The 21,470-nt window shown below is 46.1% G+C and overlaps 1 protein-coding gene across 3 annotated transcripts in view; it reads left to right on the top strand.

Annotated features, from left to right (window-relative positions):
• Positions 1–637: 637 nt before the first annotated feature.
• GLI3 (GLI family zinc finger 3) overlaps positions 638–21,470 on the top strand; it is a 263,705-nt gene continuing 242,872 nt past the window's right edge. For 2 of the 3 annotated variants that reach the window (XM_087861211.1, XM_087861210.1), the window contains exons 1-2: positions 638–728; positions 14,673–14,837. In XM_087861211.1, coding sequence (XP_087717337.1) covers positions 14,714–14,837 — 124 coding nt within the window. In that variant the 5' untranslated portion in view covers positions 638–728; positions 14,673–14,713. The remainder of the gene's footprint in view (positions 729–14,672; positions 14,838–21,470) is intronic. The other variant, XM_087861212.1, reaches the window with a different exon arrangement.

Here is a 21,470-nt window from a genome sequence, read left to right as displayed (position 1 = left end):
GATGGGAGCTGGCAGGACGCAGCACCGCGCGCGGGGCGCCGGGGTGGGGGCGGCTGGGGCGTCCGGGCGGGGCCGCGGGCGCAGGCGGGGAGGGCGGCCGTGACATCACGCCCGGGCCCCCTTCCCCTCACCGGGTGGGTGGGGCCTCGGCGCGCCGAGCGGGCGCGGGGTCAAGGAGGGGGAAGAGGAGGAGCAGGCATGAATATGTCTGAGTGAGGACCCGGGAGGGGCGGAGGAGGCGGAGGAGGCAGACGGCGGGGAGAGGCGCGCGCGTGGCTCGGGGCGCCCGGGCTCCCCCCAGCCCCCGACCCCGGCCTGCGGCGCGCCGCCTCCTCGCCGCCGCTGCCCGCGTCGCAGCTGGGACCCGCTCCCGGCGCGGGGACCCGGCGGGCGGGGAAGCGCGGGCCCCGGCGCGGCCTGGAAGGAGCGAGAAAGCAAAAGTAAGGCGAGCAGCACTCCCAAGTTTTCCCAACTTCGCCCCCTGCGGCGGCAGGCGTCCTGCTGCTCGGCGCGTCCCCACCGCGCTGGAGAGTGGCAGAAAGAAAAGGGACGGGGCGGGGGCGGGGGCGGAGGAAGAGGGAGCGCGGGGGAGAGGGGAGAGTCCGGCAACTTCTGTTAAAACTTGGGGGAGGAGGAGCGCGGGGAGGAGGAGGAGGAAGCGGAGGAGAAGAGGGAAGGAGGGAGCGCGAGGGAGGGAAGGGAGAGCCGAGGGACAACTTTTCCAGCCCGTGAGTAGCGCCGGCGGCGCGGGGTCGGGGCGGGGGGCTCCTCCACCCAGCGCGGGCGGCCGGGCCGGGATGGGACCTTCTTCCAGAAAGTCGATTGGATGCCCGGAGGGGACTGCTGTGGGGGCTTGCTTTCTTTCTCTTCCCCCTCCCTCCCGCGGGTGAACCAAATCAGAACTGTCACTCAGGGCCTGTGAGTCAGAAGGGATCGGATTACAAGATCCCTGAAACCGATGCCGGAGCTGCACGAGCGGGAGGGAGCGGGCAGGGCCAGCGCCACCGGCACCGGCGCGCTCGCACACTCGCCCTCGCGCACACTCGCCGCCTCGACTCGCCCTCGCCGCTCGCCCGCCCTCCCCGCGCGCCCGGCGGCCGCCCGCGCCGCACCATGCCCGCGGCGGGCGCACCCCGCGCCCGGCCCGGCCGCTCGCCGTAGCCCGAGCCGCCCGCGGCCGCGCGGAGCCCGAAGCCGCCCGCCCGCGCCCCGGACGCGGGTCTATGGGAAGTTCGGGGACTTGACAGCCGCCGCCGCAGGTACGTCCCGCCCGAAGTTCTTTGTTTCGTGGGCCGGGCACCCGGCAGCCCGCTCCTGCGGCCGCGCCCGCGCCTCCGGGTCGAGAGGGGGTCCCCGACGGGGGGAGCGGGAGGAAATGAAAATGGCTGTCAAAAGGCGCCCAGATTTGGAGAGCAACCGGCGCGGCGTCGGCGCGAGGCTTTCCTTCGCTTCCTCCTTCTCGGAGCTCCCTTGCCAAGTGCCTGAGCCCGCGGCAAGCCGGAGACGGACAGGAGAATTTCCCATCCCGGAGCGGGACGAAGTTTGCAGCAGCGGCGACGGCGCCCCGCGCCCCGCTCCCTGCCCAGAGCCCCGGCGCCCTCCCTCGCCCGGCTGCGTCCCCTTCGGGTGGCGGGCGCGGGCGGCGGCAGGCGGCGAGGTGGGTCCGCGCGGGGAGCGTCGCTGCGGGGGCCGCCCGCAGTCCGCGCCGCCTCGGGAGGGCGGGGGTGTGGTGTGTGCGGCTGCGGAGGGGCGCGCCGCGGTCGTCGGAGAGGAAAAGTGAAAGTTGTACCATCTGTGTATGATTTGGGATTCTTTTATTTCTTTTCCTGTCCAGGGACAGTGCAAAAAAAAAAAAAAAAGAAAGAAAGAAAAAGAAAACAAAAGAAATAAAAAGCGTTAGAAGCTGCAGGGAGTTGAGTGCGGGGGTGCGGGTAATCGTGGCCCATGCGATCATCTTTCTTGAGGCCGCGTTTTCGCAGAGCGGAGTTGGGTATGAATCGCTCTGCAGGGGACACTTTCTTGAGTTGCAGAGGGAAAATGGGCGGGAGGAAGTCGAGAGGGAGTAAATATTTACCCCAAACTTGGAGAGTTTGTGAAGCGACTTTTAAGCAGATTGCCAGATGCCGAAGCGCCAGTATACACCCCGGCCTTTTATCCTTCCCTGAACTTTGTGCTCCTGTCCTTGATTGCACCTCCGTCAGGAGATGCCGTCCCGAGAGGGGCTGGATCCAGGCTTCCCTTGCTGAGCCCGCGTGGAAAGAGGATTAAGGAGGCATCTCCCTCGATACTTCTGCTGCCCCCAACTTCTCATTCCCTGGTGTGTAGTGCCGAGTAGATTCTGGCCTTGGGTACAGTGCTTGTGGCCCTCTGCCAGTTTATATGTACATATATTTATGTAAAACATTTTCTCCCAGCTCTTTGCCAGCTGTTCCACATTTTCCAGCTGCCATTTCAGTTTGAAATGATGGACTGTCCGCATCTCCAAGTAAAAGAGCCCTTTAGCCAGAGGTATGGAGGGCCGGCCGCTGTGCAAAGACATGGGCAGTGCCATTAGCTGGACTGGTATCATTAGTTCTAAAAAACACCTTCTGCTCTTCTTTTCCTCTCCACCTTCCTCTCCCCAATTAGTCTTTCCAGAGCACTCTGCTGGAAATGCACAATAACTAGGCTTTTCCCTCCAAATGTGATTTTGCACAAAATTTGGATGAGGCCATTTTTTTAGATCCCTGAAATGTGTGTCTGGTGGAAATAAATGAACTTTTAAAAAGAGTTCCAGCTTGAGTGTGTTGGGCATGGCTGGTGGGGGGCCTCTGCCATGGCCAACTGAAATGATCTCATTTCAGTCTGTTTAAGGCAGGAACTATTCATCGTTTCCATGTTACACTTTTTACGGTGTTTGATGTCTTAGCATATTATAGACTGAAATCTTCAAGAACTGGCCCAAAGTATTAATTTTGAGTATTTATGTAATTGTTCTGTAATTTGAATAGGTGCCTTATTGATTGATTCCTGTAATTATTTCATTTAGGTTTTAAATTAAAAATTAATAATAGTCTGACAGTTTCTTAATTACATGTGTCAAGATTATTTTGAAGGAAGAAAATGCTATGTTTTAAAGTAGTGAAACAACCTCAAAATCTCTTCATTTTCCTAAAGCAGAACAGTATTTCAGTTGAGGGGCAATATTAAACCTGCGGTGATTGGTCTTAACAATGTAAACTGTGCGAAGTATCTAAAGAATTTGTTTATGTTAGGAAATATTGCTCTTAATAATGTGGTACACAAACACTTTGGCCAGTTAGACTATAGCCAGACCTAAAACAAACATGAAATAACATTTAAATTAGTTGTAATAGCATACTTACAGAGAGAAGAGAGTTTATTTTATACTAAAAGCTATTTAATTAGAAACTCCCTGCCTAAGGGGAGCTCCTTTCAGGGTATATAATTCTTAAAGTCAGCCTCGGGAAGCTTTGGTTTAAGATGCCTGAAGGAGTCCAATGTGAGAGGTGTCTAGTGAAATTTCACACATGCAGAAGCACTTTGCGAGGTATAGATGGTGTTAGTATTCATAGGCTATTTGGTCCAACTCAGATGCCTACCATTTCCCAGTACCTTTGCCATGCGTGTATTCCTTGATCGAGCCCTGATATAAACACACTTCTACTGTATGCCTCATTTGCAAAGGACTACAGACAGAAACGAGAAAATTCAGTACTGATGAAAAATGGCTCTGTTGAGTTATTTCATTACTTATTAAATGAAAGAGTCATTAATTTATCAGTTTGATGCCGGAGCCTAAAAGTTGAACTTTCCTTTGTTTCTTGGCCCGTTTTCTTAATTACCTGCATGCTGGAAGAGTTTCAGACTTCCTCTGTGCTTAGCCTTTCTGAGGTCCTTCCCTGGATGTAAGGTATCCTGCTTACTGAGATCCCCCCCCCCCCCCCGCCCCGCCTCCTTGAGGCTAGGGTTTGGGAGCACAGGAAAGGAAACAATGTAATGATCATTGTTCCATGCACTCACTTATATGGAGACAGTAATGTACTGAGAAAAACCAGTCTTGAAGGAAAAGTGAATCACTGAGTCATGAAATCCTCAAGAAAACCTTAGCAATGGAATGTTAATGCTTTTAGACTATAGTAGATTATCTTAAAAGTCAGACTTTTCTTCTTTATGCAATTGTTGTAAATCCCCAGCTAAAGAGTTCTTTGAAGGAGGTTTTAGTTTTGCTGGCATTCGTATTCCACGGTCGGTCTGACTTGTTTTGGAAGATTCAAGAAATTTTCTGCCAACTTATATCATGAGAAGCAATTACAATGCTGAAACAACTAGAGAGGAAATGTGTGTGTGTGTGTGTGTATAAATTTAGTTTGTTAAGCAAAATATTCCACTCTCATAATGACTTCAGGTTGTCTTTTCCTTAAAGGCTAGTAGAAGATGCTGCCCTTTACTTCTTGTCATTTTTCGAGATGAAAATTGATTTGTTCGAGTTTCAAAGCAAATAAAGGGAGACAGAATCAACAACAACAGGGCAGGGGTACTGCTGCAAACTTTTTCAAGTACTTTCAGTGTATTTTTCATCTTTACTTTTATGTGATGGGCCTGTGAAATAGAGCTGTAGACTGGCGAAGACTTTAAATGAAATTTCACACTTTGATGATTTTTTTTAAACTTTGATATATTGACAGCAAAAGGAGCTGCAAAGCTTTTATATAACTTGAGCAGTAACGCCAAGCAGCAGTCAAACGTCTCTATGCATTTGTGTTTAACTGCAGAAGAAAAACATGTCCATGGGCAGTAGAAGTTCTTATCAACCCCCTAATCCCAGATCCCAGCAAACCTTGAGGGCATGCCTCAGATCTTGCTGAAATCACTGTAGACTCCCACAGTTTGCAGATTAAATATGCTATGTGTTCCTGGCTCCAACAACAGTTTTATGAGCTCACTAAGCTTCCTGTTTTAAGATCCTTTTCTTAGGTTTTTAGGAGCTGCTAAAGGCAATGCTGTCTGGAGTAAGTGGTGTTGTTAATTTAGAGACACTTTGGATATTTCATTCTCTCTTTAAAAATCACCAAAATTATTATTTGTAAATTGAAGGGCTAGTTAGGCAGGGAAGAGGGAAGGGAGCCCTTTGAAACAAAACGGGACGTTAGGTGCGTGCCTAAGTGCAGACTTCACGTGGTGTCTCAATTGTTTTAAGGCACTTCAACTAGCCCCTTAAAATTAGACTCTTTCCACTTGTAATTCTAAATGTACTATATTTCAGTGCCACACTTCTTAGTTACTCAGGACCACTTCTAGGGGTTTTATTTTATTTTATTTTTTTTTTAAATGTGAAAGTGTTTTTTGTTCTGTGTGTGTATATTTCAACCCGACAGAATGTCCCAGAAAATCTATGGCTCTCTAAAGAAACTGAATGAACAAGCCATTACATAGTTAATCAGGTGGCCCTGGAACATTCCAGCCCCCTCCTGAAAGGCAATATTGTGTCGAGCTCTACATCTGCATGTGTCCTATCTACAGTTGTGTCCTCATACATGGCGCTTTTGCATTTTGCATAAGAGTCATAATTACAAAAGAAAATACTTACATCATCGTCCAACAACATGTCATATAATTCCCAAGAGAACTCAGCCAATTTTGTGCTTAAAGGTTATTCAATGAATGAAATTGTGAAAGCCCATTTGTCAAAGTACTGCATGGTTTCTGTTAGTTTTCAAGCCCCAAATTCATTGTCTGCCCTGGCCCAGCCATTAGTCATCAGTGTATTAGTGCTGCCTCCAGGCCATGCTGCCCAGTACTTCTTCACGCCATTATAGCTTTGAAAGTGTGCTCTGTCGACTTGTAGAATTACTGCTCTGATTTCCGCTTGGCTGGGTTTGAGGTAAGTCCCCTCCCTACCTTCTAGCTGACTGTAATCCGTGCTTTCTTTTAAAGCTCCTTTCCAGAGATTTAGGGGAGAACTTTCTTAAGGGCCCTGTTGGCATCATACTGTGGTTTTGTTGTGGCATGCACTGTACATATAAATTGTACCTGCAGTAAATTGGATTGATTGCTGGCCTGAAACAGCTTTGGGGCTTTTCTTTTCTTTACTTTTTTTTTTTTGACGGGAGGAGGCAACAGTGTGTGTGTATGTGAGAGAGAGAAAGAGAGAGAAAGAGGGAGGGAGGGAGAGACTGAGAAAGGAGTATGTTTTAAACATAAGCATTTAATTGTATATATTTGAGTAATTTAGTGCCGCAGAATTAAATAACGGGGGACAAATGTAACTTTATTTAAATCTCTGTTGGAATACCTTCAGAGTGCAGTGCAATCTCTTATTTACTCATTTTCACCTGCACATTTTTAACTTTATCCACTTTGACTTTTTTTGAAGGCTGCATGCAATACCTAACAATATTCCAGGGTGCTTTACATTAGAAACTCTTGGCTTTTACAAAAAGGGACCACCTATACTACCAACTTAGATGCCACTTAACTTGCAAATTGCAGTAATGAAGGCATGAGACAGTTAAACCATAGTATTGATTTCATTTTGTGATATTTTTTAAAAAGAATAACTCAGTCTCAAGAGAGTTACCTGTGTGTAAGTAGGGGAACCTCATTCCCCTCAGCCAGCCTCGGAAGAATGAAGCCTTAATGAACTCAGATGAATGGAAACCTGAATGGGAGTGGCCAGAAGTGTGGACCAGGGGTCATGCCCCTCAGAACCGCATCTGCTGTTTGAACTGTGGATGTTCACATGAAATTCCATACCCAAGCATTTCCCTGGGAGGGTGTGCGGTTTGGTATAGTTTGCACTGGCAGTTTTGTAAATGATTGGGGGTGTGGGGGGCAGGTGTGAATGATAAGCTGAAGAATTCTGTCTGTGAATAAGCAAAATTCATAGGCTCAGTGGACCAGGGGACGATTTGTACTGAATAAGAATGAAACATCCTTAAATATTTTGAAAATTTGCTTTTAAAATTGCAATTAAGATTCAGGAATCACAAGTTTAAACATCCTAAAGTAGGATGAGCACATCACAAAAAAATACATGAAGTGCCTTTGGGCTATCTCTAGCTGATTTTGACACCCAACAGGTATTACTGGTATTTGTGATGGTTTAAAAGTAAATTACTATTCATAAGACCTGCTCTCTGTCGCCTTAAGCTTGATTGTAAAGACACACATGATTTTAGGAACCAAAAGTTATGTCAGTTCTATAAGAATAATTTTTAAATTTAGGATCTTTTTTTCCTTCTGAAAATGTGTGAAAACTCTTAATTCCCGTAAACCTCAGTGAAGTGAGACAAGGAGCACCTTTGATCAGACATGTTTTTGTGATATATGTGGGTTTCAGGAAAATACGGTTTTCATGAGTTTAGCTGATCTACAGACTGATAACTGACTTATAGATCTCGTTTTCTGTCTGAGAATTGTCTGTCTCCAGCAAACCCACAGAAAGTGGGGGTGCCAGCTTGCTCCACATTATTGCTCATTTGTTAATGGCACCTGCTACGCAGCGTGCTTCCTGCAGAGCCTAACCAAAGTATACTGGACCGTGTTTTAGAGTTTTGCAAAACTCAGAAATGGTAACAAGTATTAAATAAGGACCTTCTCCTCCCCTCCGTGTTTCTTCTAAAGTACTACTGGCAGCAGAGAGAGTCAGAGCTGCTGCTGATCTTTTTTTTTTTTCTAAAATACAGATGGCAGAAAAATAAAACTGGTGCACAAAAGTGTCATTTGCGATTTTAACCATAATAGCAGTGATTACTTCATGTCCAAAAAGCTTTTCCGCGGTTGAAGGTAAATATGTGGGTTCCTTAAAAGTTTAGATGTCATTAATTTACTAAAGCTCAATTCACTTAATCGATAGCCAGGCAGTGATTTCCCCTTAGAGCAATTCCATTCCTTTTAGAGTAATTCCATTTTGGGGTGCCCATGATGAATGCTGCTTCTCTGAGAGTAGGACTCTCCGAAATATAGGAAAGAAAGATTGAAAACAACAAGACAGCAGATTTGGGGAACCTGTTAGGCTACCAAAGGCCACTTATGACAACTTGAACAGCTTTCTTATTTGCAGTCAATGCTTTAGGTTTTTCTAATTAAGTCAAATCATATGGAAAGGTAAAATAATCATACATTTAAAAATACTATAGTTAAAGGTTCATGAAGATTTCGTTAAGAACTTCTGAAGTAGAGCTGCTTTTCTTGCAGAAAAGGAAAGCCATGCAGACAGGGAGGGGTGAGGAGAGGAAAGGAAACTGCTGGGAGTCACAAGTTCTGCATATGTAATGGATTTGAAGTTCAGAAAGATAGTTGGAGCCCAAGGAAATTCAACCACATTATCAACCTGTAAGAGGTTTTCTATAACACGTGGTTACATGAAATCCACTGAAACATTTTACATTCCCTAAATTTTGCTCGGACCATTTTGTACTTCCAGAATTGATCTAAAGTTAAAATCAGTATTAGTTTGTGGCTTCTTGACCCCCCCCCCCCCCCCCCCCGCCTTCCTAAAGGATTCATTTTCATTGGAAACAGAGTGTTAATGCTACAGGGAGGTATAACCATTTAATATGAATTTTACCTAAACAGTTGCTCCAAGAGTAACATCTTGAAGCAGCAGCTAATCTGCTAGTAATAAAGTGTGAGAGCAATGTCACTCCTCAGTGATACAGGGGAGACCCCTCAGAAATCCTTACACAGGCTGGTTCCTTCTGGCTTTTTAAAACATGAGCACATTAGGGAGATCATTCAGCTTATAAATATACAGGCAGGTGTAAGTAAATGTAATTTCTCTGGAGGAAAGCCTTATTCCACTTGAGCAATAGTTCCCTAAGCTGCACAGAATAATTTCTCACTTAAGGCCTAATCATGGTGCTGTTAAAAGCGCTGCTCTGCCTGCTGGAATGCCTTCTCTCTGATCCCTCATTGGCAGGAGCCGTTCTAACCTACCAGAAACGCATCAGGTTCCCACATCAAGCTTTTAACTTGGTTTTTTACATCTTTAAATGCATTAAGAAAAAAATGAAAGAGAATTATTGCCCAGGTTCAGGCAACTTAAAAATAAACCAACTGGATTAGGGAAATAAATTAAGTAGTCTGCTGTTCACAAAGGGTGCATTATCAGTGTATAACTACTGTTTCATTTCACCTTCGATTAGAAAGTCGTATACAGTTCAAACATTTTACACTTTGGTTTTAGCACTGGTGCTTTCATTAAAAAATTTTTTTAACTGTTTAAGGGATGAAGAAATCCTGCTTGTATGTGGGTCCCAGGTTTCACTGCAGAGGCCTGCAATGGGAAAGGCTGATTTTTGCCTGTGTTCCCTGAACTGTGATTTTTTTTTCATCCTCCCTATTTACTACCTAAAGCCTCATGGTTGAGGTTGAACTTTGGAGCTCCACTGAGCGCCTCCCTCCCCGAGAGCTGGTGGAGAAACAACATTTGGGGGCCAGGTTAATGAACAGTGAGTTAGAAGTTTTGTGAGTGAAGCCCACACCCACTGGTTTCGTGCAGACCTCCAGTGTTCCCCAATGTTTTATTACAGTGAGACACACAGGGTGTTGCATTGCAAAGTACCTGGAAAGTTGCACCTCCCTGGATTCAGCTGGTGAAAACAGCTGTGAATGAAAGCAGGTCTCTCGCACCTCCCCGCATTCAGCTGGTAAAACAGCTGTGTGCAGGAGAGCAGGGCTACCTCGGACAACTGTCTGCTGGAATTGCCGCCCGGCCAGCTGCAGGGAGAGTTTAGCAGTGCCCGCGACTGCTTCCGAGAAGCAGAGCAGCCAGCGCGATGCAAGCGATAAGGGGAGCCGCTCTCCCTGCCCAGGCCCCGCCGGTTCAAACCGCCGTTCGCGCTGCCGGGAAGCCTGCCTCGGGAATGCGGCTCGAAGCGGGGCTGCCGGCGGCCCCCGACACCCCGGCGGCTGCTGGGAGCCAGGCCCATGCGGGGGCAAGCGGGGTCGGCAGCTGCGGGCCGGGCCTGCCGGCCGCCGGGGGAACCGGGGCGGACGCGGCGGCGCGGAGCCCCGGAGCTGTCCCCTGGGCTGCCCGCGGCGGCCGGCCGGGGAGCGGAGCCGGGGGGGGGGGGGGTGGTGCCGGAGCACCGCGCGCCCGCCGAGAGCCGCAGGCCCGCCGGGGCGGCGCGGGGACGTGGGACAGGAGTGAGGACTGGGAGCCTGGAACCTTCCGCGGGAGCGCTCGCGGGGCAGCGGGCGTGGAGGCGCAGGCCGAGCCCGGGGGCTCCCACGAAATGACCACGGCCCGCAGCCCGGAGAAGTGTCCTAGTAATAAGGGGGACTCGTCTTTCCCCAGATGAAAGTACCTGGGGTTTTGTTGTCGTTGTTTGTTTTGTTTTGTTTTTTCATTGCAGCCTAAAGACAGGGCCACTGGAGGCTTTCTGTGCGAAAGTGCGGTTGCAAATGCAGGTCCCTGCAGGAATTGTCCCTTGTGGTCTGCTGGCGTCTGTCTTGAGCTGCCTGTCACCTGGTCAGGGGCTCCCGCAAGCTTTAGGTGCTTTCTGCCGTAGGCGGTGGATGCAAGTTCCGATGTATAATTCAGAGAGGAAGGACCCACCTGCAGGCAGGTTGCTAGTGGGCGAAGGATTAGGTTTAAAATAAGGTCTGGAATTAATTGTGCCCTGGGTTTAGGCCTCCGGGAAATGACAAAAGGTTCAGGGACAGTTGAATGGGGGGAAAAGCCATGACTGTTTTCAGGAAGGAATTTTTATCCCTTCATTACCTATGCAACTTCGGGCTCTAGGAGCTCTGCACTGTCAGAGTTTTCCTTGGTGGTGTTTTTGTTTTGTTTTTTCATATACTAAGCTGCTGGGACTTTCAACATCGGCTACAAATAGTTTTGTTTTTTTTCCTCTCCGTAAGCATGAAAAGTCAGGGGGCATGCCAGCAAATCTTGCATGTAATGTTGCAAGGGGTGGAAGGGGCTGAGGGACAGTGTGGAGCTCTGAGAAGAGGAAACATGGTCGGGGTGGGGGAAGTCACCTTGCATTCACATCTGAAACCCAGTGGCATGTTTTCCTCATGAGAAAAGTCTTTGAAGTGAAGCAGAACTGAAGTTTTCCTTGCAACTTATGTTCTAAATGAATTATACTTTATTATCTAAGAAATTCCAGGTTTTTAAAAATCGTACCGTGGGCCACTGCTTCAGTTCTGTGTGTTTTAAGATGCCACGAGGAATTTGTACTGGTCACTTTTGTACCTCGCGCCTTCAAATATCAAATCAGGACTGGGTTCCCAAACTCGGCTTAATGTTCTATGAAGAAAAAAAAAAAAAAACCTGCCACCACAGCTAGAAGCAGACCCTTTTCTGCAAACTCCTCATGCACGGTTTTGATGAGGTGTGAGAGCCTAGAATGTTAAAACTTTCCCCTTTGTAACTGACAGGGACAAAGTTGTGTTTTTATCAGTAAAATAAGCTGATATAATTTATAGGGATATACAGGAAGCAGATGTCTACCTTGGCAAGTTGCCATTTTTATAGCCCTGTTCCAAGCATAAACCACACTTTTAAATAATTAGTTACTAACTAATGAGATCCCAAAATAAGTTGTCAAAATAGAAGAAGGGGGTAGATTCTTGAGTGACCAAGGGCCCATTTTTAAAAAATCCATTCCGAACAGGGGGAGGGGGTAGGAATTAGTATTCTCTAAGACCATTAATTAGTGCGATTTCAGTCAGTGCCCGGGGCTTTACCTCTTCTCATGTGAGCCTCTCTCTCTGGTGATGAGTATTTGGAGGGTTTATTGCTTTGTTAAAACAAAGTCCTTTGCTTGGGGGGAAAACCAACTCCACAGAACCCAAGTTTGTCAAGGAACTTTGGTGACTTGTCACCTCACTACTGTTAATTAGCTCGCTCTACTAATGGAGAGACTTCCTTCTTAGCCAGGAAGGAATGCCATCTCTTCATGGGTTTTTGTCGTTGTTGTTGTTTTTTGTTGTTGTTGTTGTTTTCCTGGTCCATTGGCTTGTGTCCATGTGCAGTTTTATCTTAGCAAACTCCATCCAAATGCGACCAATAAAACCGTATGTGGGTTTTGAGGGAAGCAATTATAGTAAATGCCTGTTTATGCAAAATGGTTGTGAATGGAGTGTTTTGATTAAATATTCCTGTTAAAAACTATTCGTTTTTGTATAATTTGTCAGTTTTCAAAGAAACACTGGGTATAAAAGAAAAGATATGTAGTGGAATCAGTGATGATTAAGATTGAAGACACTGCAGAATTGTCCGGGTCACCAGGTGGTCTCAGGATCGTTTATTTACTCGGTAAACATTCTTACGGGTATGAGGTGCTAGGAAGATAGCCATGGCGCTTGTCTTCATGGAGCTTAGGATCTGGAGGGGAAGCTGGCTAGGAGGCCATTCAGTACAGATTCTGGAAGATGACTTCATTATTGTGATGGGCGCTGGGAGAGGCTCATGGCAGGCTGTTGAAATTCAGTAGTCTGGGGTGCCATTCATTCCTTACTGCGGCCAGTTGGCAAAAACTTCAACGGGTACCTGTTGCACTGGGTACGCAGCAGTGGACAGAAATGTGTGGAACAGTTGGCTGCAAGCTTTGGTGAGCCTGATGCTTACAGTGCTGGCTAACATAAAGGTTCCAAGTGCTACCTCCGAGACATCAGGGGTTGGACCTGGGAATCCGAGTATCTTGCAAGCACGGTAGCATGGCTGATCCAGGTGGCTCTTGTCCGACCTTGGGAATCCGTGCTCTGGATTGGGTGAATCTATTCTGATGGCATACTTTAAAGATGACATTTACATCCGTTTCGGGGACCTTTCCAAAAAAATTGGAATCGTTCTGAGATTGTTAGAGCAAAAAGAGACTGAAGTCTCTCCTTTGGGGTTCTCTATCTGGATTCATGGAAGAACTTGGAGGGCCTGTGATCCCTTGGAAATCATGTGTACTCTTTGGTGTGTGTCTAAGGGTATTTTTCTGGGGAGAGGCTCCGTGACGTTTAACATACTCTTAAAGAGGACTGTACCCACCTTCCCCCAAGGTTAAGTCCCAAGTCCCAGGGTGTGATTCTGTCATGTGACAGATGAGAAAACTGAAACACGGGGTGACTCCAGGGGGCGCCCTGCAGGTAGCAACCTCTCCAGGGGCTGCGGCCTCTGGACCAGCGCCTGGAGGCAGCCCAGTGAAAGAAGGTTCAGCAGCTCCTTTGCTGTCGTACTGTGTTAGTGCTCTTTGACGGATGTTTCTGAATTGGGAGTGGATCTCACAATTGATATGCAAATTTAACTCAGTGCTGCTTTTTTCTTTCTTATTCTAGAAAAGCTGTTCTTAAATAACTTGTATGTTTTACAATGAATGGCAGTGGATAATCAAGGCAAAGAAATGGAAGTTAGAAGAGGTGGCTCTACGTAGCCTTGTAGCCTCTGTCTGGATCTTAAGCTTTTCTAGTTACTTGAATTCCAGATCAAGGGCAGAAGTCCTCAGACAATAAAGAAAGACTTTGCAATTCCCTTGCAGATTTCAGTTAAGGGTGACTAAAAAGATTTCATCTGGCATATTAACCCTTTAAGTCAGTGAAGCAGTTGCTTATTTTATTTCCCTAATCGTTGTTTGGATTGAACACAGTGGCGTCTGCTAAATGTGGAAAAGCGGCAGGTGACTTGACGGAAGAAATGCCCACCATGAGTGTTGCAATCTAGACAGCTTGGGGAAAACATGCTGGAGAGGACACTTTTCCTCTTGCATTCTTTGTAGGTACAGTTCAAGACTGCAAAAAAAGAAAAAAAAAAAAAAAGAACAAGAACCAAAGAGAGTGAAAATTGATGAATGATGAGTTAGGACAATTATCACATGAATGAAGCCAGTCAAAGAGGACCCACTGCACTTGCCCGTAGCTGGGTTTTAATATTTCTTAAGTGGTCCCAGCCTTTGCTGTCGGCAATCTTTCGACTTTCCCTCTGGGATCCAGGGCATATTGTTCTGTTGCTTTTGTTGGTTTTAAAAATATCGTATATAACGTAATAAAAATAAATAAATAAATATATATATAAAGGGAAGATTCTCTATAAAAGAAAATGTCGCACAAATGAATTGAAACGTTCTCATGTTTTAAGAAAGCCTATTAGAGTATGGTTTACCTCCGTGAATTAGGATGAAGGGGCATGTTGCAATTTGGGTAGCTCAGAGAGGGAAGCAAACATCACCAGCTTCTTGGCCCACGACACGCTCTGCTTCCCAACTCGGAGCTGGGCTTGGGTTTGAGAAATGGCCATGCTCTTTGAAACATCTAATTAATACTTAAAAACCTTCCCCTTTTTTGGGAAGTTGTCGCAGTGCCCCTCCTTATAAATCTGGCCACCTGAAGAGACATCTGTAGGCTTAGAAAAGTCATGCGGCACTTGGGTTTCACACCATAAACACAGCCGAAAATTGAGATTTTTAGACCACTTAATAATAAATGCCCAGTAGGAATTTGGGGCAAGTCTCATTTATGGAGAGTTCCCTCCCTTCTCCTTTTGCATGTGTAGACAGAATTTGACTGGCTTGTTACTACAACTTGGAGATATTTTTGCAAGAAAATTTGCGGGCAAGGGTGTTCCAGATTTTGAGCTCACTAAAGCTCTAGGCCGCTCCTCAGGCCACAGGTGAAGTGGGATCCCCCCCCCCCAACTCTTCCTGGAAGTTGATGGCGCTGTGGTTTTGTTTTAGGCGTTCCTGGTAGCAGAGAGCTGAAGTAATGAGAAGGCATTATGGAGGCCCAGTCCCACAGCTCCACGACCACTGAGAAGAAGAAAGTGGAGAATTCCATAGTGAAATGTTCCGCGCGAACGGATGTCAGCGAGAAAGCCGTCGCCTCCAGCACCACGTCCAATGGTGAGCAGCCTCGGGGATCACCAGCAGCCGAGCCAAGGGTCATTTCTGTGCTCTCTGCATTCCCTGTTCGTTGAACATTTGCACCTGGACCAGGGTTTTTTCCTGTAGAGCCTAAAGAAAGCTAAAGGGGGGTGTGGGATGGGCAGGCTTTAGTAATCTCTATTTTGGCACCAAAACTACATGTTTTCTTCCAAATTTTCTAATTTGAGATGTAAATGTGATAGGTTATTTATTATAGGAAGTTCCTGTTGTGGCATTTTGGAAATCATCTTGCTTAGTCTGGCAGGAGTTCAAAATACTTTGCATTTCACATGGAAAGTTACACTAGGTGGAATAATTAGTTATTAGTTATTGCAGAAGACACAAAAGTTGCCTTGTCAAGATTTGGTGAGAGGATCCCTGCCTCCCCCATCAACTCAATGTAGTTCATTTGAAAGGCTTTGCAAAGTTGTTAATGGTTGGACTTCAAGGTAACCCTGGTATCTAAGATGCAGGTTTCGTTGTTGGCTTATAAAAATGGACTTAATTGTGTTCACAGATAACACCTAGCTGCTGTTTCTGGGTGCTAGATTTTTGAATATTTTAAGCACGATGTCGAGAGGCAATTCAATTCAAGCGCGGAGCATTGCAAACAAATTCCAGAGCCCCCCCTCTGGAAAAAAACAGACTGAACAGGTGAATGGTGACAACTTCCTTTTCCAACTTTTCTACTCTCTTAGGCCAGTTGGTGCCTCTGCTTTTTGTGGATGTCATAGCCTCTCCAGCCTCCCTCCGCCCCCCCCATTGCCCTCCACTTTTCCATATGCCCTTTGAGAAGAATGAGCTGGTCTTTTCTCCTGCCTTTCGGGCACTGCACATCCGGGCACCCTGATTTGCATGAACCAACCTGCTACCTCCCTCCCTATGGGCTTTTATTTTATTTATTCCAAGAAAGACTTTACCAGGTCGATTTATAATTTTTATTTATTTTTTTATTTTATTATTATTATTTTTTACATACAATTGGAGAGCCAGAATCTACTTTGGAAGGTAACTGCACCTTCCTTTCCTGACGGTGGCGTTGTCCGAGCTGACACGGAGGAGCCCGGCCCCTGCTCCCCGTGCCCATCCCTGTCCACGGCTCCCCTTCCTGGCTGTCATCAGTGTGCGTTGCTGGCTTGGCTGGGCCACAGGAGGGGCTGACGTTAAATCTGCTGCTAATGAGTCCAGTTTTGAATTGATCCTTAGGGACACATATTTATGTCTGAGTTAAAATAATGAATTTACATACATGTGGAAATTTGTCCCTATTTCTCCCTTTATTTGTGGTATTTAAAGTCCGGACTGGATCTTATTTTAATGGAGCTGGATAGTTGCGTTATTCTTCCAGTGTGCTTCTGGAAGACCTGTTTTCTCCTTTAAAAACATCACGTGACCCTTGTTTCTTTTTTTTTTCTGGCATTTGTAAAAATTAGACAAATTTCTAATTTCGGAAATAGAATCAGTACATGCAGGGCAGGTGGTTCGAGAATGTTTAATCGTGATGCTGTAGGAATAAGCACTTCTGGGTATTATGCTTCCTGAAACATCACCTTTTGGTTATCTTTGCGCCTCGTGTGTGCGTGAGCGTGTGTGAGGGTGTGCGGGTGAGTGTGTGCAGACACGCGTGGGCATGCGTGAGCCTGAGTGTATAGGAATGTGCACATGGGTGTGTGAGAACAGGTGGGAACGCATGTCAGCTGGCGGGCACCGTGTGGACCCTCGGAAGGCGCTGTCCTTTCCGAATTTCCGCAGTGTCGCCCCTGTGCTCCGTCTGTCCGTGTGAAGGTGCCGCCGCGCCAGCCTCTCCCACACGTGCTTGGGACGGTTTTGGTGCCGCCGAGTTTGTCTTGAGCCACGCTGACCACGAGTACCTCTCATGAACCTGTTCAGGGTGACTCAGAGCAGAACCAACCTAACCAGCCCTGTGGGAGCCAAGCAGTCACTCGAGAACATTAGCCAGAGAAGCAACAGTCACGATTCACGAGGTTGGTCCTGCCGTCTGAAGTGGTCACCGATCCCGAACCAAACTCCACTGGCTTTTGGCCCTCATGGGCCTGTGTCCCGGAAGCCCACGTGGCCTCCTCGGTGGTGGGAAAGCTGTCCTGTCTGGGGCAAATGCTCAGGAGGTCTGCAGGGCACGTGCCTGAAGGAGAGCTGTCCTGTTCATCCCGCCGGCTCTGACTATGTTCCCGGGGTTCCTGTGTCCCGTAGGGCTTTATTAACTTCTCACTGGGGGACCATAGAAAGACCCAACCAAGTGAAAGAAAAATGGAAGTGGTGGTTTTATGCATAGATTGCCATTCTGGAAGATTCCAGGAACACCGGAAAACAAATGTAAAGACAAGAACAAAAACCTTTTTCTTCGTGATGGCTCTGCGTAAGCAATGCTGAGAATTGTACCGGGGTCCTCCGCGGGTTTTTCCAACTAGTTCAGAGCCTCTTTGTAGCCCCAGGATCCTGCTCTAGGGGCTGGCATGACCCAGCCCCTTTTTTGTTCTGCAGACTGCTACCTGGTCTCCCGCTTCCCTCCACGCTGGGCTCTGGTCCTCCAGCTCGTCTGGGGGCTTTGGTCTGGGTTCACTTCGGGTTTCTGGCTGGCAGGTGGCTGTCACTGCCTTGGTCATCTGTTCTTTTGTCCCTTCTGTCTCCTTTCCTCTCTTTTCTCTTTACAAACATTTCAGAGGTGCCTTGATACCTGCACTAAAGCTGTTCACACAAAGCACAGTGAGATCATTTCCATCCCATCATAGCTGGTACTGATTGCTGGGTGTCCGGGGGGGGGGGGGGGCTCTTGGGCTTTCTTTACAAAGCTCTGAAATTCAGGGATTTGTCAATGAACAGTTAAGGAGGAGTTTCACATCAGGAACCAAACGGATGTAACACATGCATTGTCCCCCCTCCTGTCCGCAGTTTCATGATTAAAATAAAATAAAACAAGCAAACAAAAAAGTTTTGTTGTTGGTGCTGTTAGGTTGACTTCATTAACTTTTCCAGCCACGATGTGCTATAGTTTATTCCCGGTTGTGAACCTTCAAGCCAAACCACGCACATTCCACGGCATGTCCTTACAGATCTGTTTTCTTCGTTTTCTCAGCTGAGTATCTAGTCCTAGAATAACATTCATACGGGGTTTTGTTTAAACACACACATTCACCCAACCCAAATGTATGGTTCGAACACTGAGCGGCCTTCTACATAAGCCTTCGACTCGTAACTGAAATTTAAAATGACACACACAAGTGAAACACTGTTCTGAGTCTTGTCTGGGGGAAAAAGACAAGCCACGTGTGAGGTTTGTAACGTTTAAGAACCAGTATCAACCTAGAAAGCGTTTAGTATTCTCACCCAGGAACCACAATGCCCGTGTTTCATGTGCTTGGTTTAAGCTTTAGTGTTCTTCCGTAACTGTAAATGACAGAAGAAAAGACTTAGTTCTCTGAATTTTGTTAAGTGCAATTGTGAGTGAAGGATTCTTTTTGGCACCTAATATATTTCACATATACAGAGAGAGCTCACATATTAGGTGCCATTGTTTACTTAAAAACCGCCAAATGTGTTAATACGTTATAGCCGCACGAGTAAAATTCCTTAATAATCTGTTTGTTGCTGCTATGGATTCATTGCTTTCAAAGCTGCATGAAATGTTTTGTAAATAGTAAATGGCTTTTTATCCAGATATCCCCAGGTTTTAAACCCTATCCTTATCCTGTAACATTTTCTTCCATGACTTGCAAATACTGACTTTTCAATTTGAAGGGCTTTATGTCATTTTTGGCCTATGATTTTCCTTGAAAAGAGTAATGTGATCTTTCTTATTAACCTACTACTCTGCTTTAAAAACAAGAAAGGCCCTAATAATGAACTTATGTAGGCCATGGTCTTGGAGATCTTTTCTTGGCTCTGATGGTTATTGGGAACATACCTTAAGTGAGAGAAAGCAGAAATTATTATCCTAATGGTGATGCAATGTGAAACCAGAGTTGATAGACTCATAATGGAGAGGAAGTTCCCTGTTCACTTTGTTTTTTTCAAGAGGAAAAACTTCGTTCTCCTCTGCTTAAAAAAAGACTCTTAAAGGTTTGTAAGGGGAGAGTGTTGTGGTCTGCAAATATGTAAGGGGATACTTTTTTTTTTTTTTTTAAACTTTAACCTTTGGTTACTTCCTGGCCCTGGAATTTTCTTTCAAACTGTCCAATAACACCTATCAGCGTATCATGGTATCAGTTGGTCTCCTGGCTGGGAGTAAGGTGGCTCAGAGTTTTGTTGGGAATTTGGAATTCATTGGCTGTTCTCCATCATGAGCTCCTGTCTTCTTGACTTTTTTTTTTTTTTTTTTTTTATGGTAAGAGAGGATGTACTTAATTCTGCTCAGAAACGGGTAAGCAGTTTGTACCCTATAGACAGTAGGTTGTGAGTTTTCGTTTCTTGAGCCTTTATATGTTCAACCTTTTTTTTCTCTTGGTCACGTTTTATTTCCTGGCACATGACAGATGGAGGGGAAGGGCTGTCAGATAAAATGGTTTTCAAGTTATACATGTTGCTTAGGAAAACCCACAGGTTTGGGGATCCGAAGGCTTGGATTGAGTTCTGGCTCCAGGTCTAGACTCGCTGTGTGAGTGCGGGCAAATTAACTCCTCCAAGTCTCAGTTTCCTCATCTTTTTAGCAAGAAAGTAATGAGACCCACTTCACAGGATCTTTAGGGGATTAAGTGAGGCAGTGTCTGTAGCCTTCTGAAAGCACCGCACGTCAGAAGAGCTTAGCACGTCAGCCGTTGCGCTCGGACAGAGAATGTGGGTGAGTTAAATGTTACGAATGCAACACAAAAGGATTGGGTTTTCTTGAAAGTACACATAGGTTTTGAAATTAAGGGAAAAATGTTTGGGAAAAGTAATTTTGAATCTGCTGGACTCTGAAAAACAGTTCAAGATGTTTCACAAATCCTGAATGGGACCAAGTTTGCACATCTTAAGAAAGGATGGATGGCAAAATTTCTGTATCATTCTTCTGAATGCTTTCTTAAGCCAGAAAATCAGGAAGAGAATTTTGAGAAAATTTATTTTGAATTTTTTTACCTTGAAAACTAACATTGGCTTATGGTTTGTAACGTAACAAGCAGCATGCCCATGTCCCTTTTCTTGATTCTTTTTTCTGGGGTAAAGTGTTTCCCATTTAAGAGATGGTTTGTGTTGTATTAGAGTTGGCTTTTATTCTTCTTAAAGGAGTGTTCACCTTTTTAAACCTACTAACTAATGATGGATAATCTGATTCTCATAAGAGCCCTGGCTCTCTTGTGCTCCACACTCCCGTGTCCCTGAACCCGGCAACCTCTGATTCTTATTTTGCCCGAGGAGATCACCTTTCTTGCAGTCACCCAGGCTTGAAACCGCACCGTCACCTTTGACCCCTCCGTCTCTCATGCTTCCCACATCCTACCAGTTTTGAAGTCCTGGTAGATTTTCCTCTGTAATTATTCACCCCTGTGTCCCTTCAGGCCACCCTACTGGGCTGTGCTATTTAAAACCTACTACCTCATGCCTAGACAGTTAAAGTCACCTTCTGTCCAATCACCTTGCCTTGGGTCTCTGTTCTTCTCATGTATGGGACTTGTTCCTGCCAAATAATCTTTTTATGGTTCTGCTCATGCCATGCCCCTCCTCTAGAACCCTCAGTGGTTCCCAGCTACATACAGAATACTGTTCAAAACCCTGTGGTTAACATTTAGGTATCTTCCAAAAGCTGACCACAGTCTGACTTTCCAGTCTGATCTGCTGCTATCATACTTTCCCATCTGTAACCCATATTTTAGCTAAATTGAAGGGCTCTTTGCTTTCGTTTATGTTGTTCTTCCATAGAATGAGTGTAAATTCTTCTCCAATGTGACTATGTCCTCCGTCGCTTTCTCTCCGTATGGTCTTTTTTTTTTTTTTTAAGATTTTATTTATTTATTCAACAGAGATAGAGACAGCCAGCGAGAGAGGGAACACAAGCAGGGGGAGTGGGAGAGGAAGAAGCAGGCTCATACCGGAGGAGCCTGATGTGGGGCTCGATCCCATAACGCTGGGATCACGCCCTGAGCCGAAGGCAGATGCTTAACCACTATGCCACCCAGGCGCCCCTCTCCGTATAGTCTTGTGTCCTTCTGGGAATTACCTAATAGCGCTTGGTTTTTTGGGCATTTTATTTATGGCTATTATTTTCATGAATAGATTATACTTTAGAGAAGTTTTAGGTTTACAGAAAAATGGAGCACAAAGTGCAGAGAGTTCCTGTCCACCCTCTAACCCCCTAGATCCCCCTGTTATTAACATCTTCCATTAGTGTGGTATATTTGTTGAAATTGATGGACCAGTATTGGGACAGTATTATTAACTAAAGTCCATAGTTTTGGCTAGGGTTCACTCCTTGTGTTGTAGATCCTGCGGGCGTGGACGAACGTATGATGACATGTAGCCACCGTGACGGAAACTGTTCCTGCAGGATAGCCTTACTGCCCTAAAAATCCTCTGCGCTTCTCCTGTTCGTCCCTCTCCCCGCTCCATAACCCTTGATGTTTACCTTTTAGTTAAAACTGTTTTTTGTAAGTTAAATTTTAGCTAGTTAACATACAGTGT

This window comes from Ursus americanus, chromosome 3 (assembly GCF_024610735.1).
Source record: "Ursus americanus isolate L20-20 chromosome 3, mUrsAme1.1.p, whole genome shotgun sequence".
In the NCBI taxonomy this organism is placed as follows: domain Eukaryota; kingdom Metazoa; phylum Chordata; class Mammalia; order Carnivora; family Ursidae; genus Ursus; species Ursus americanus.
This window is presented reverse-complemented; position numbering and strand designations above follow the sequence as displayed.